This window comes from Eulemur rufifrons, chromosome 7 (genome assembly GCF_041146395.1).
Source record: "Eulemur rufifrons isolate Redbay chromosome 7, OSU_ERuf_1, whole genome shotgun sequence".
Classification (NCBI taxonomy): Eukaryota; Metazoa; Chordata; class Mammalia; order Primates; family Lemuridae; genus Eulemur; species Eulemur rufifrons.
In genome coordinates this window covers 167,659,434-167,674,143 of record NC_090989.1, presented here as the reverse complement: position 1 = coordinate 167,674,143, position 14,710 = coordinate 167,659,434, and the positions used below count along the sequence as shown (strand labels likewise).

At 41.4% G+C, this 14,710-nt stretch overlaps 1 protein-coding gene across 9 annotated transcripts in view; it reads left to right on the top strand.

Annotated features, from left to right (window-relative positions):
• CADPS (calcium dependent secretion activator) overlaps positions 1 to 14,710 on the top strand; it is a 454,766-nt gene that overhangs the window by 405,763 nt on the left and 34,293 nt on the right. For all 9 annotated transcript variants that reach the window (XM_069473767.1, XM_069473764.1, XM_069473765.1 and 6 more), the window contains 2 exons: positions 5,445 to 5,477; positions 11,442 to 11,549. In XM_069473767.1, coding sequence (XP_069329868.1) covers positions 5,445 to 5,477; positions 11,442 to 11,549 — 141 coding nt within the window. The remainder of the gene's footprint in view (positions 1 to 5,444; positions 5,478 to 11,441; positions 11,550 to 14,710) is intronic.

Below are 14,710 nucleotides of genomic sequence, written 5' to 3'. Positions count from 1 at the left end.
TGATTTAATAGTATCAAACCCTGAGGTCCTCGTGGTCTGCACCTGGGTTGCTTTTTCCCCTAATGAAGCAAGAGAAGTGGTTTAAGCCCCCGCCGCGCTCCCTATCAAAGCTACACAATGATTAACTCAGGTCCCCTTATTAGGACCAGGCAGACGAAAATCCCTTAGTCATCAGCATTGTGAAAATCCCGGAATGGTGAGTGTTCAATGAAAAGATTACCTTGGGCACCTGAAAAATAATGGAAGAGCTCAATAGAGAAACCATTAAGCCTGTCTACACACACTAAGTGAGGTGGAGGGTCGAGGTAATTAGCTGGGACATACAGGCCAGAGAAACTGTTTTGGACCTTCTGCACTGACTCAAATGTATTCAAATCCCTCATACATTTTTCTTTGGAGAAGCCATTTTAGGTTGTATCTACACACACATGGACAAAACAAGACTTAAATATGACTGGTCAATAAAAGTGTTTTGATAGATTTAAAAAAAAAAACTGAATAATAGGCAGCTTAGGAGATGGGAGGTCCAAAGCTGTTTAACGTTTTAGTTGTGTGTCTTCAAGCCTAGTTGTTTCATCTCTCTTAGCCTCAGTTTCTTCAACTGTAAAATGGGAATATTAATAGGTCCCCTCCCCCAAAAAAAGGTTGTTGTGAGGATTAAATATAACAAATGCAATGTTGCTAACTCATTGCCTGGCAAGTAGTAAGCATTCAAGAAGAGTTACTTACTGTTATTCGTTGTTGGATGGACATGACTCATGAGTGTTTGTAGAGATTGTGCATTTAGACATCATCTAAGAGGGGAGACAGAAATCACAGAGCCAATGCCTTCGTCTGACAGCCCCTCCTGTGGTGCCTGTTCATCATAAACGTTCTTTATTTTAGGCACATGAATATATGAACAAGCCCTAGTGGGGCTCACTGACAGCTCGTCTTCCCAACTTCATCCTTAGCTTCCACAGCCTCTCTAGATTTCTGTCTCCTTTTTTAACCTTTTCCAGAACAGGCTCTATCTGGGGGCTTGAGGGCAAGAGGGCTCACGAACACGCTGAGGAAGGGGTATTCCTTGTCCTAATACAGGCGATGCTCAAAGCAGTGAGTGCCAGGAAATGAAGTTCTGCTCAAGTCCTAGTTCTTGCCTCTCCTTTGAGGGCAGCTGAGTCCATGCTCAGAAGGGATGCCAGACCAGGTGCCTGGGGCAAGCCCCTCATCCTTACCCTTGGCCCTTGTTCCCTGGGGCACACGGCTATGGCTTGGTCCCAGAGAGTGGTGGATTGTGTCACGGAACATAACCGAGGGCACTGGCCTGGGGAACAGCCCTCTCGCTCATGCCCACACTGAGCCAGCCTTAGGGAAGAGAACAGATCTTCGCTATCAGCCTCGGTGTTTGGAGGGTGAGGTCTCCAGTGCATAGGGTGTCACAGAATTGGCAGAAAGTATGCCAGACTGAGAATCAGCTCAGAGACTTGCTGACAACCTGGAGAGATTTCAACATCCTTTTCATAGCAAGAAATTGCCCGTGGGCCAGAGGTAGGGAGTGAAACTGACTGTGGCGGCCAGGATGAGGAGCGTGTGCTTTGCCTGCCCCAGTAAGCCAGTATTTCCAGTAATGATGATAAGAATAGCTACATTTAACATATCCCTTTCGGTAGCATTATTATTGTCCCATTTACAGAGGAGGCTCAGAGAAGTCAAGTCACTTGCTCAAAGTTACCAAGCTAGAAAATGGCAAAGCCAGATGTCTCACCTAGCTGATCCTGCACCCATCCTCTTAGCCACTTTACTAGAAAGATTTCTTTTAAAATTAGAAAAGAAAAGGAAATTACGTACACATACACACACACACAGACTTTTGACAACCATTAGTGGACAAAAAAATACATAAAGATAAAAAACAACCATAAAATAGGTAGTGCTTTTTAAGAAATTTGTGTTTTATTCATCAAAACAAAATCTCCATATAATGTAAAATAGTCTTATGTAGATTGTGAGGGCTGTTGTTTATTTGATCTAGACACAGTGCCTGGTGCATGCTTGGATTTTCTGGCAATAATTCCAAAGCCCTAGTGGGTTGGGAGGATCTGGTCATTCCTCTCTACTTAGAGCACAGCTGGTAGAAAGACATGTTCCTGTGGATAATTAAAGGAAAGGTCATGCTTAAAGGGAGCTCGGCTGGCAGCATGCAGGAAAGGGTTCTCATCTGGGTTCTGCCAATTTATTCACTCTGCTATACTCAACCTGTCTACTGCAAAAAATAGAACTGATGACAACTTCCTACCTCCTAAGGAGACTAGAATCAGGGAATGGGAAGCAGCCTTAAAGGTAACCTCTCACGTAGGTAAAGAAACACATGCAGAGCATCCTACCTGGCCTCTACTTGAGCCTCTCCAGGGAAGAGGAGGTCACTCTCACCAGACATGGCCAGTTCCTGGCTGGACTGTGATGACTGTTCAGACCTTCTTCTGGGGCCCTGTCATTTTACTCATTCGTCCTGATTCTGTGCTCTGGAACTACCATAAACAAGATCCATCCTTCTACATGAAGCTCCTTAATTAACTAGATGAGTACTATGGTTTTCTTTGCCATTAACCCATCCTTTTCCAGGCAAGATGCTTTCTTGTTCACTTGCCTTATAGAATATACTTCCAGACACTCTTTTATCCTCATCATCAACATTCTTCCTAAAGTTCAATGTCCAGAACCAAAAATAATATGCCAATTGTCTCTAATCATAGGATCACAATTTACCCTGAGCTAGTTTTTCCTGTTATTGTGGGGTAGGAGGGAGATCAATAAGACTAAGTGCAAGTCAGCAATTATCCAATAAAAGAACAAACTTAAAAAACTAAAGTCTGGTGCATGTGGGAGAGTGGAAGGTTTTCATTCATGACATAGCTTGCCTCTTCATCCTAAACTGCCTTGAAAGGAATAGAATTTGACTGGTGTCATTCTCCGGATTGGAACTGTGTGTTAGTGGTAAATGGAGAGTAGGCGTGTTTAAAGGTTGATCATTTCAGCTGTAGCAAAACTCCTACCAACTGCCAAGCACCAACTTTAGAGAGGAAAGGAAGCAATTTTTAGCTGAGAGTAATTATTTTGCCAGCACCTGCTCTGACCGCTGATGCTTGAATGCCTTGTACTTTTCTACCAGTGTTGAGGAGATCAGGAGTTTCCAAGGGAGAAATTTGGGCTCAGAAGGCCACAAGGGAGCCCTGGCTCCTCTGCCTTCTGGCTGAGATCGTGAGCAAATAAATTCCTTCAATTCTATAGGTTTTAGTTTTCTTGATGGTAAACTGATATGGTTAGTACTCCCCATTTTGCAGGGTGGCATAAAGAAGAAACCATTCATGAAAGTGTTTTGCTAAGTGAAAAATATCGTATAAATGTTAGATATTATTGAACATGGGGGAGACTTGAAAAAAGGGCAAGCCACCTTCTCGCCTGAGCCAAATCTGGACCAGGAATGGAGAGGAAAGATTTGGGGTTGAGAATCATTTAATAGAAATGGTAATTGTGCAAAATCTGAAAAGCCTTCTTCAAATTCCTTTAAGGGCCAAGAGTGGTTTCCTTTACCCACTAGCCTTTGCAGACAGTCAGCTTTCTATACAATTATGTTGGTTTTTCGACCAACCAATGCAGCAGTTTCTTGATTTGGTCTTTCTCTCATTCCTTCCCTCTACACATTTTCCCTGAATTCCCTTTCAAAGCCAGATACCAGTTTAGTCAATGAGGAGACAGCAGTGAGCAAGACCAAGAAAGCCTTTGCTCTCATGATATTCTGTGGAAAGTAGACATTACGCAAAAAGTTACTGAATTGCAATTGCAATCAGTACTGCAAAGAACAAATGTAGGGTTCTAAGGGAATCCATAACAGGGGAATCCAGGAATCATTTTGGGTCCAATGACTCAAGAAGATAGAATGTATCACCCTCTCAATAATTAACTAAACGATGTGTGTTCCCCACTTTAAATTTGGCAAAGAACTTTCTCATATGTCTTCTCACTTCATCAGGCTGTCAGCCCTGCAAAGTATACAATATTGTCACCCTGGTCTAGAAATCTGGAAACTAAGGCTAAGGAACTTGGCATGATTTCCCCAGGGTCAACTAGTTCTGGCACTTACAGAACTTTTGACTCTAAATCCTGAGCTCTTTCCACCCTACCCTATTGGTTCATTGACTGCTCTGTCTTGGGCACTGAAATTTTGAAAAATAGCTTTGAGAAAAGAGCAATGGAGGAAATCACTCCCCTGGGTACTTTTCTGGGAGACATTTGGGTGGAGGCTGTGATTCTTAATATTGGTCTCAGCCAAATTGCAGGAGGAAGCCTAGCTGAGATGTGAAAAGATGCAAAAATGCTTTGTGTGCATTACAGTTTTTGTAGTTCCCAGGAAACCCTCTCTGACACCAAATGTAGCCCCTTGGTCTAACCTGTGCCTAGAAGAACACATGTGACCTGAGTCAAAATGAAACACATAGAATGTCAAACATACTCCCATAGGTTTTATTCCTCAAACTCAGCCATTCATTGACTTCTCACGGCACCCAGAGCTCACCCAGATTTGCTTATGAGTTGATCATCTTAGCTACCATTTGTTCCATGCTACCTCCGGGACTTAGTAATGTGCATTCACCCTTACCAACCTGCTGAAACAGGCACTTAGTATCTCAAGGCAGATGAGGCAACTGAGGCTCAGAAAGATGAAGTAATTTGCCTAAGGTCACACAGCTTGTCAGTGAAAGAGTCAGGATTCAAACCCAAGTCTGACTCCAACCTCCATGCTCTCAATCACTGTGCTCTACCACACTCCCTCCACTCAAACCTGAAAATAAATTTTATAACCACTTCCTGCACTTCCCATCTGAGGTTTTTAGCATTTCAAACCAGAAGACATAACAGCAGCCCTCAGGCAGTTTTGAAAGGCTCTGGTACCCCCACCCACAGACACCCATCTCCCTCTGGGTTAAAGATGCCCACCTACCATACCACCCTCCTCTTGAAGATCTGAGTTAACGAAAACTGGAAACTGAGGGATTCAGTTAGGGCAACCTACAGCCAAATTGCACAAAGACCCAAGGTCCAAAACATGACAGCAGTCTTCGTTGCTTTTCTTGACTGGTGAGCCCTCCACTAATAAGTTGGGGTTTAGCTAGAGTCATTTTTCTCCTTTTTAAAGAGAACAAGGAAAATGCAAAGCTCCCACTCAAGCAACAGACTCTAAATCAGTGAAACTGCATGTGCTCCCTCTCTCTCTTTCTGCAAAGCAGTCGATATGGCTTGAAAAAAAATAACAAACAGATTTTATTTTTCAGTACCTTTTTGTTTTCCCTGGTCAGCTCCGTGTGCCAGCATATTGTTTTAACTCTGATGGGGATACAGCATTGAGCTGTGAACAATTAAACATAAACACCAGCCTCACTTCCATCCTCTTCTTTCCTCCTTAGGTGAAGGCAGCTTCCAAATATGTGGATGTACCTGTGAGTATTTCAAAATTGTTTCTCAGGGGTTTGGTTTTTGGGTTTGGTTTTGTTTTGTTTTTTATTTTTGGCTTTCATGAGAATTTTGATGGTGCTACTTTTATTAGTTGCTGCTAAACTGTATATTCCTGAATTGGATCATCAGAAATAGAGAAGCCAAGAATACTTCATAGTAGAATTTTTTCCAGACAAAAAGAGGATATGGCTTCTTTCATCAGGAAAGCAGGTCCCCGTTTGAGGGTAAACCCAGTTCATGTTCACTTTCACTTTCGTTTTCATTGGTTTCTCTGGTGTTTCATTCTGTCTTCATCCTGCTCACCAACCCTTTTGCATGCACACCTTGAGAGTAGAGCTATGACTTAGAAATTTGCACAAGGGTGCCAGTATTTTTAAAAAACAAATAAATTCGGAATTTGTTCATTTTGGGGTCAATGTTGCAATTGTTTTAAGGAAACCTTACAAAACTGCTTATAATTAGTGCAGGCCTCATTAATGAAGAGAGCTGTCAAAGTTCATAGATAAAACACTCCAGGTTGCCCAAAATTTACATTTAAATTGAGGTTAAGTAGGACACATGAATGCTAAAGTGAGGGATTACCTGTGATAAGTCAGGGTACATTTATAGGCAGACTTTGCCCTGCCTATTAGCAAAATAAAATTGGAGAGATTTAAATATCTTCCAATAAAGCGGAAAAGAAAATGATTCTGTGTCTCCATTTCTAACAAAAGAGATGTGAGACTATTATAAAATATTAAATTTAGGGAGCTTATCTCAACAGCCGCCAAGGGTCTTGTCCTGAGCCGTTTCTCATTCTGAACGTGGTTAAGTACTCTCCTTGTTCAAATACTTATTTGTTAAAATTTGTTTTTTTCGAAAAGGATTTATATTAACATTTAAATTCATTTCCCCAGGAAGCTAAGTGTATAATGGTTTATTGGCTTATTTCTCAAAGGAAGACAAAATAGAAAATTGGAGTGAATTTAGCATTAGCATATATTTTGTTTGTTTAATGAAAGGATGTACAATCAATAATTATGCTTTGAATTTATATAATGCTTCTCATCGAGGAACCTCAGACTCCTTCTTGTAGACAGTCCTTACAAGGGAGAATAGAAGAAGCTCACATAGCTGCAGCAAGGAGAGAAGTTAAGTAATTTACCTTCTCAAGCCTCAAAGTATAAACTGACTTCACAGAGGGCAAACTCCTCAAATTCTCTGGCCCTGTTTCTCCATCTTTAAAATGGAGAAAATAACACCTGCCTCATGGGTTCGCTGTGCAAACTAAATGACACCACATATGTGGAACACCCAGCACCATACCTGGTACTTACCAGAGATTTCAGCACAAGAGAAGGGCACAGGTGGTGAGGGTCGTGCGATGCCCACACTCTGTTGCACAAGGGGAGAGGGGGTATGAATTTGCCAACATCAGCCCTGACCTCCATTGTTCTTCAACAGTGGTGGAAATTGAAATGCTAGGCTCCCAACCCAAAGATCTGGTGGCTGCAGTCTGTTTTCTGTAGGCCTCAAAACAGAGGGGAGATCTCAACAGCCAGGTTTGCAGAGGTGACCCATAGACAAGGCCCAAATACCTGGAGAAATTCGGTCTAGCAATCAGGGTTAGCGTCAGGTTATGTTAGCTTGAACCACATGAAATTGGCATTTTGGAGAGGTCAAAAAGTCAAATATCAGCAATTTCATATGGTTCAACATAACAATTCCTGCAAGCCAAGTTCAAATGCAATATAAAGATAAGGGAAGAGAAGATGGACTCTGTATCAATATGAAAGGTACCCTGATCTGTAGTCAGGCAGTGTTTATGGATTAATTATGCCATATTAGAAGCCTTGTTAGGCTATGGGGGAACAAAAATGAATTAGCAAAATGTATACCCTCTAGGGAGGCAGAAGAAAATGATATAGCCTGTCCCCAAATGTGGTCATTTAGCACCGAGACCAGCATGAGCAAGAGCGAGACCCCGTTTCTACAAAAACTAGAAAAAGTAGCCCAGCATAGTAGTGCGCTCCTGTAGTCCCAGCTACCTGGGGGGCTGAGGCAGGAGGAGCACTCAAGCCCAGGAGTTTGAGGTTCCAGTGAGTTATGATAACATCACTGCATTCCAGCCTGGGCTACAGAGGAAGACCCTGTCTCAAAAAAAAATCATTTCTCAAGTTGTTTGTAACCCTGAGGATTCTGAGTTCATCTGTATTGTCCTGTGAGGTTTTTGGCAACACAGTTTATTGGTTTAGTTCCATGTGGGTACTAGTAATTAGTTACCTTAGTAATTTAAGGAAATTTAATAAATCTCAATTTTCCACAGTAATGGAGAGAAGTGCTGGTACCAGTCTTCAAAACATTGCATAATCCCCAAAGCATATCTCTTTGTCTTAGATGTAGTTTTGGACCCTTCAGTATATGCACAAGATTTGCATTCATAATTTGGGCTTGCTTAGGATGTGGACAATTTGAGCTTGTTTTCTTCAAGCTCAGAAGTATTCTTGTAGGGGCAGGCTAAGATTAAAGTGTCCTATTTTTCCTTAGCCACAGAGTGGCTTATTTACAAATTACATCTTCCACACATGGATGGAGTTAACAATACAGATATTTGTTTAAATGTTTTCTCAAATCTATGTCATATTCTATCAGTCTGTCCAAGCCACATTTAAAATAAACAATGTCATTGTGAGATAATAAAAATCAGCACCTAAAAGTTTATCCCACTGTGTGTAGGTAGCAATGTGGTATAAAGCCTGATTTATCTAACAGCATTAGTTATTTGGTCAAGTGTATTTTCCAGCTTTAACTACAGGTTAGCTTATTTGTCTGTCAGCAGTTCTATTTTTAACTGTTTTGATTGGAAATCTACTTACAATGCATTATCCATCCTTCCTGCCTTTTTTTCTCCTGCGTTTGTAAACAGGGTACTGACGGTAATTTAATCTTTTCTCGATGACCCAGGATCACCACTGTGACTGTGTCTTTCCCCAGTGGCTGCATAGTGACCCGCTCCCCCCAGGGCCTCCTGAGGTGTAGGGGCAGCTTGCCCCCGCCCTCGATAGTCCCAAACCCCAGCGGTTGGTGAGTCTACGTGTCTGGTGTTGCAGTCGGGCAGCCTTCTCCCTCACGCTCAGGGCACCAGGAAAGTGATAGCTCTCTCTCATCGGCATACTTGTTTCCAACAATTCCCCTCTTCCCTATTCCTGGTCCATCAAGGGATGGAAACCAAACTTGTTGGAATTGGATGTGAAGCTAGTTTGAAAGGAAGATGGTTGAAAGTAGGGGCCTGAGGACTCTATTATGAGAAAACGATACATTTTCATACAGAGACTATTATTTTTATTGTGATATTGGCTCCTCCAAGGTCCCTTTTTTCTCCTTGGTTCTAAAGTAGGTTATAAAGGTAGGTAAGGCTATGGTGTGATCTAATATTGTTGGGGGAAAACCATAGGGGTTCATGTTTGCATTGCAATGTATGGCTTTCAAAATATTTTCACATACATTATTGTAGCTGATGATCATAACAATTCTTGAAGGTAAGTAGGCAAGCTATTATTCATCCCATTTTACAGACAGTTTAACTGAGGCCCAGAGAAGTTTAAATGATTTACACAAGTTCGAATTTGTGGGGATCCAGTAAAAATCTATGCAGTGTGATTGAAGAGCTTGCAAAAGGAAGTAGAGAGAGAATTTGCAGCAGGGCACGGTTACACTTGCCTGCAATCCTAGGACTTTGAGACGCCAAGGAGGGAAGATCACTTCAGCTCAGGAGTTTGAGACCAGCCTGAGCAAGAGTGAGACTCTGTCTGTACAAAAAAATAGAAAAATTAGCCAAATATGGTGGTATGCACCTGTAGTCCCAGCTACCAGCTACTCCGGAGGCTGAGGCAGGAGGATCACTTGAGCCCAGGAGCTTGAAGTTGTGGTGAGCTATGATTATACCACTGCACTGTAGCCTAGGAGACAGAGCAAGACCCTATCTCAAAAGAAAAGAGAGAGAGAGGATTTGTTCATTCATTCATGGATTGGTTTGTTCAGTGAAGATTTACTGAGCACCTACTATATGCCAGCCACCATTCTGTGTGCTGGAGATACAACAGAAATAAGCCAAAGTTCCTATGTTCAATGGAGCTTATGTTCTAGTAGGAAAAGACAGACCAAAACAACCCCAGATAAATAAATGATGTCAGATATTGGTAAGCGCAATGAAAACAAACAAAACAGAGTCAAATGAAGAGAATCTCAGAGTTTCTTAAATACCTGGGTGAGATGAACCAAACTGATTTTTTTTTAAATATCAGAGTTTCTAAAACTTAAACAAGATGCCCCTTTGAGGACAGTAAACCTTAGTGAAAAGAGAAGGAATGGTGAAAATAACCATGATTGTAGATTACTTTTTCTAACATTGTGGTTACTAATAGGTCTGATAAATTTGGCTTTGGGTCTTAGCTCCAAGATGGCTGCATGTGCCCAGGAAAAGGCCATATCTGCCACAAACATCACCAGGAAAGAAATGGAAACAATAATAATAAGTTTCTCAAATCCAGGAAGGGGTCCCCATCCCTACTGAGAATGCCCTTTGATGTGCAGTTGCCAAAGGGACAGAAGGAGAGAGGTGCCAGTTTAGAACTGATAGCTATCACTTACATCTCATTGGAGAACCTCTATTGTTTCATATCATAAAATTGCAACAATTTATAGGACTATCATGGAACCTGCTCAATCCATTTGCTGAAAATTGCTTGAAAGTGTAACACTTGACTACTGTGGCTTTGGGTTGTCCTCATTGTTTTTCAAATTAATACCTTGTCATTGTTTCAGCAGGTGTTAAGAAATGTTACTAGCATCCCAGGGGCCAAGCATTGGCCCTTTGCTTGATAATTGTTTGCTTTGTATCAGCAAAAAAAAAAAAAAAAAATACAGTCCTACTGTTTCCAAACCTTCCTCATTTTCACCCTGGAAATTACACAGAAGTGTTAACTAACTTCAATTTGCAGTGCCTGACAGTCACGTCTTGTAGAGAAATGATACTTTGTGATCTAAGGTAAATCACAGTAATGAAAACTAATCTTTTGAGTTATTAGCAAACGTACATATCTACTGTGGAAATTTGAGGGGTTTGTGACCGCTCTCTTAATGACCCATATTACAGTGTTTTAATAGGTTTCTTTGGAGATAACTTTGATTGCGACATCTCAAGCAGTGTGCATTCTGCGTTTCTTTTTTTTTTACTTGCTTGCAATAAATCATTTCCTAACTGCTGGATAAACCACCTGCTTACCTGTCCAGAAAATCTAATTTAGTTAAAAATCAAATCCTCCCCTGCTCCCCCCCTTTTTTTAATCCTTGGACTCTAAGGCTGTACTAGAAGCAAAGACAAATGGTTGAATGTCTCTTCTGAGTAAACTAATTAGCAAATACTGTATACACTCAGGTTAAACTATCCCCAAAAATGGAACTTGATTCAGAGGGGGAATAGATTGAAATATGATTTTTTTTTTTTTTTTTTACTTAGGACTTTCTCAATTTTTTTTTTAAGGAGGAAAAAGGAATTGGGAAGTCTGTCACTTTTCTAATGATATATTAAGGACAGACAATAGAAGACAGAGTATGTTTGGGTATTCTTTAATGGGAGTTTCGATCCAAAGAAAAGCCAGAGAATGTTTCTGGGTTATCCAGTGAAGATTTATCCATTAGATATATTTTCCCGAAACAAATTAATAGTAGAAAAATATCTATAAAATCCTATCATTCTCCACTCCCTTCTTAGCCAGCTTAATTACTGGAAAGAGCGGGCAGTTCTAATATCAATTCCCACCAGTCCAGGCTGTGGATAGCTATACTGTGGCTACAAAGGTGACCCGACAAAAGCAACGCAGGGCAGGCAGAAGGTAAAGATGAATGGGTAATGAAGACAGAGTGGCTGTCTGAAAATTCCATTTTCATGTTTTCCTGTTTCTTTGCAGAAACCCGGGATGGACGTGGCCGACGCCTACGTGACTTTCGTCCGTCATTCTCAGGATGTCCTGCGTGATAAGGTCAATGAGGAGATGTATATAGAAAGGTTATTTGATGTAAGTAAATGCCTTCTCCTCCTTGAAGACCAAGGAGGAGACCCTCCAAAATGTGACAAAATAGGAGACAGGAGGATAAGTCACATTTTGAGAAAATGGATTGGTCCTGATTCAAACAAAATCTTTTCCTCTCCCTCCACCTTAGGCTCTTATCTGTCGTGTGTCTGTTCCGAACCCACTCTGGTGTGGCAGTGTCTCAGTCCCAATCTGTGTGATATGTAGGACGGCACACAGCCTCCCGGCAAGCAGGCTCATTCCTGCACGAAGCTTGCGAGGCAGCTTTCTCTAACTGGCAAAGACCTTTCTTGGTCATGGTTTTCCTCCTTGCAATCTGGCCTCGCTTTGGGGAGATGTTCTCGTCAGGGAGGCTGAGGCCAACTCCCCCTCCTGGGGGTGGTACCTCCCTGACACCAGCTGTGGCGTGCAGATGTGCAGTAAATGTCGCATTGTTGTCACTTCAAAGATGATTTCGTTTCTGGGAGACGAGAAATCCTCAGCTCTGGGTTTCGGCAAACACTTACGTTCGAGTCGCTCAGGCAGTTCCGGTTTTAAACTGTGGTGCCCCTGGCCACCCACCCGCCTGAAAATGTATGAGAAGAAGCAGGTGTACTAGGACAAGTATATCGGGCTGCAGACTGAGATCAAACTTCAGAAATTGCAGATTTCCAAGGGTTAACAGTTTTTGAGCAATCTTATTTCTACTGTGACTACATCTGCACTGCAAAGCAAGCCACTGAGGCAAAAAGGAAAAAAAAAAAAAAAACAGAAATCTGCTTTGGTCTCAAATTGCCTGCCTCTTTCAGGCCAAAGCAGATGGAGTTACCTAATTTAGCCAGATATTTTGCCTCAGGTTTCTACCATATTTGCCAGTGTAGACCCGGCCAGAGTGCATGGAAGCTGATGTTCTCGTCTCCGTGTGGCTCTAACTGTGCAGCCTACTTCTGTCTCGTGAAACGTGAGCTCCTGTTGTCCAGGTTTCTGTATTTTTAGTGCCAGCCCGAACATTAATGTTTTGGTCTACTATGGAATCCGTGTTTCCATATTTTTTTTTTTTTCTGTGATTGTGTTCAGCAATTTACACCGAGTTTTTGTGTGTGTGTGTGTTTTGTTCCATAGCTAAGTGAGCTCATTATTGGCACAGCTTTCGGATTCTGCGGCTTCTGACTTTTATATGCTTTGTCTTCCAGCTCATTTGCTTTCCTTGTGTGTTGAAAGGCTCCTTTCTTTTTTTTTTTTTCTTTTCCAATCATCCCCTTTCTGTGCTCGATACCCCTCTCTCCCCTGCATCACCTTTCTTCGACAAAACCCTTCTTACTTTTTAATTCCCACCCGTCCTCTCTCAGATTAAAATGGAACTTATCTCTCATGTCAAATGTTTTATCACATTATATCAAGTGGCATGAATTAGAATCAAATAATCTTCCTGTGTACATCTTCTAGCATGACCCACATCCACTGAGAATGCCTCATACATGCATAAAGCTCACCGGCGGGTCCTCCCCCTTCTCTGCATGCGTGCCTTATGAAAGTACTGAGCCTAGACTGTCCGGGGCACAATCACCCATCCATAGGCATTGAAAACAGAGACAGGCAGGACCCTCGGGTCTACAGTTAGGAGTGTGGACACTCTGCCCATCTCCACCGAATTAAATTCCAAACCACAAATTTTCAAGAAGCCTGTGGATTGTTCTTTTCAATGCCTAGGTTGCCTTTTTTTTTTTCCTTTGATCAGTATCTTCTGATTCTCAGTTTTATGTGGCCCGTGTGTGCGTGTGCGTGCGTGTTCCTGTGTGAGCGTGTGTGCGAATAACCCCGTGCTCTCTCCAAACTTAAAAACATCTAGTACTGAATTTGATGTTTAATCTGCAGTTTAGCCTGTCGCTTCATTGACAAACAATCCACCCTTTCCTCTCTCTTTTTTTTTAAATTAGAACTGCAAGCCTTGTCGAAGGCAGCAAGGCAAATTATCTCTTCTGTGGCTCTTTTTAAAGGAAAGTGCAACCAAATCTTCATTTAAAAAGTAAGAGTGCAGCCTGGGCTAGCACAGATGGTAAAACTGGACTTGCCCGGCTGTTGGAGAACACAGGCAAATTCAAGTCCTTCCGTCTTTAATGTGAATTAATACTGAAAAAAAATTACTAAGAATATGTTTTTCAGGAGGCTTTTTATGGTTAGGACCGTTCAAAAATTCACAAATTTTCCCAGTCCCTTGTTGAGTTCCACTGACCAGCATAAAATGATACCAGTAACATTGTGGGAACCACCACAATTTAGTCTCATGTTGTCCCAATTTCATTTTCCCAACGGAGTCTTAGTTATACCCTCCTGAGTATCTGATTTTGAAGGCTTAACCATTACAACCATGCTCTGCACATGACTCCCAACCCCACAGGGAAAAAAAAAAAATTTCAGGAGCTTATTTAGACATAACAAGTTTCTTTTCCATTTACTTTCTTACTTTCCAAATAACCTGATCTCTTAATTTACAGAATATTGGTGCTAGGCAACCTAACTGATTTAGTGCAAAAAAAGTTATTGAATCTGTCATGGATTTAAAACATTTGTCATTTTAAAAACCCAGAGCTTCTCGAAAAGCTTCATTACCATGCCGTCTCAGTAATTTAATTCAGTAATTACTGTTTTTCTATAATCTAGCGGCAAAACATCAGATTACCAACATGTTTAATTATTTTCGGCTTCTGTTTCCTTAAGCATGGTGTTTATTTCTTTGCATATATGCTCTGCAAGACTCTTGTGTCCACTGAGCTAAACAAGGGACTAGGAATACCAAGGCAAAAGGGTCTGTGAAAGCTGCCACCCTAAATTTCTTGCTGCAATGAACTTATTCTTTAAACTCCATTCCTTAATGATAGTGGTCCCGGGGCAAGCTTCTAAACAATTGGCAGAAATCTATTGAGAAAGACTTGTTGATCTGGGAGATTTTTCTTCCAAATTGTTGCATTTTGATAAATGGCAAAAATGAATAATAGCAAATTAACATTTTGAATGAAGGAAAAAAATATATATCTCCGAGATTGTTTGCTGTTTGGGGGTTGTTGATTCTGACTGTTGTGTTATTCTCTGGTTTTTAGTTCCTGCTGGCATCTGTCATTCAGAGGCATGTTCTAAGAGTTCCTGTTGTGTTTTTTAACTGTGTTTCA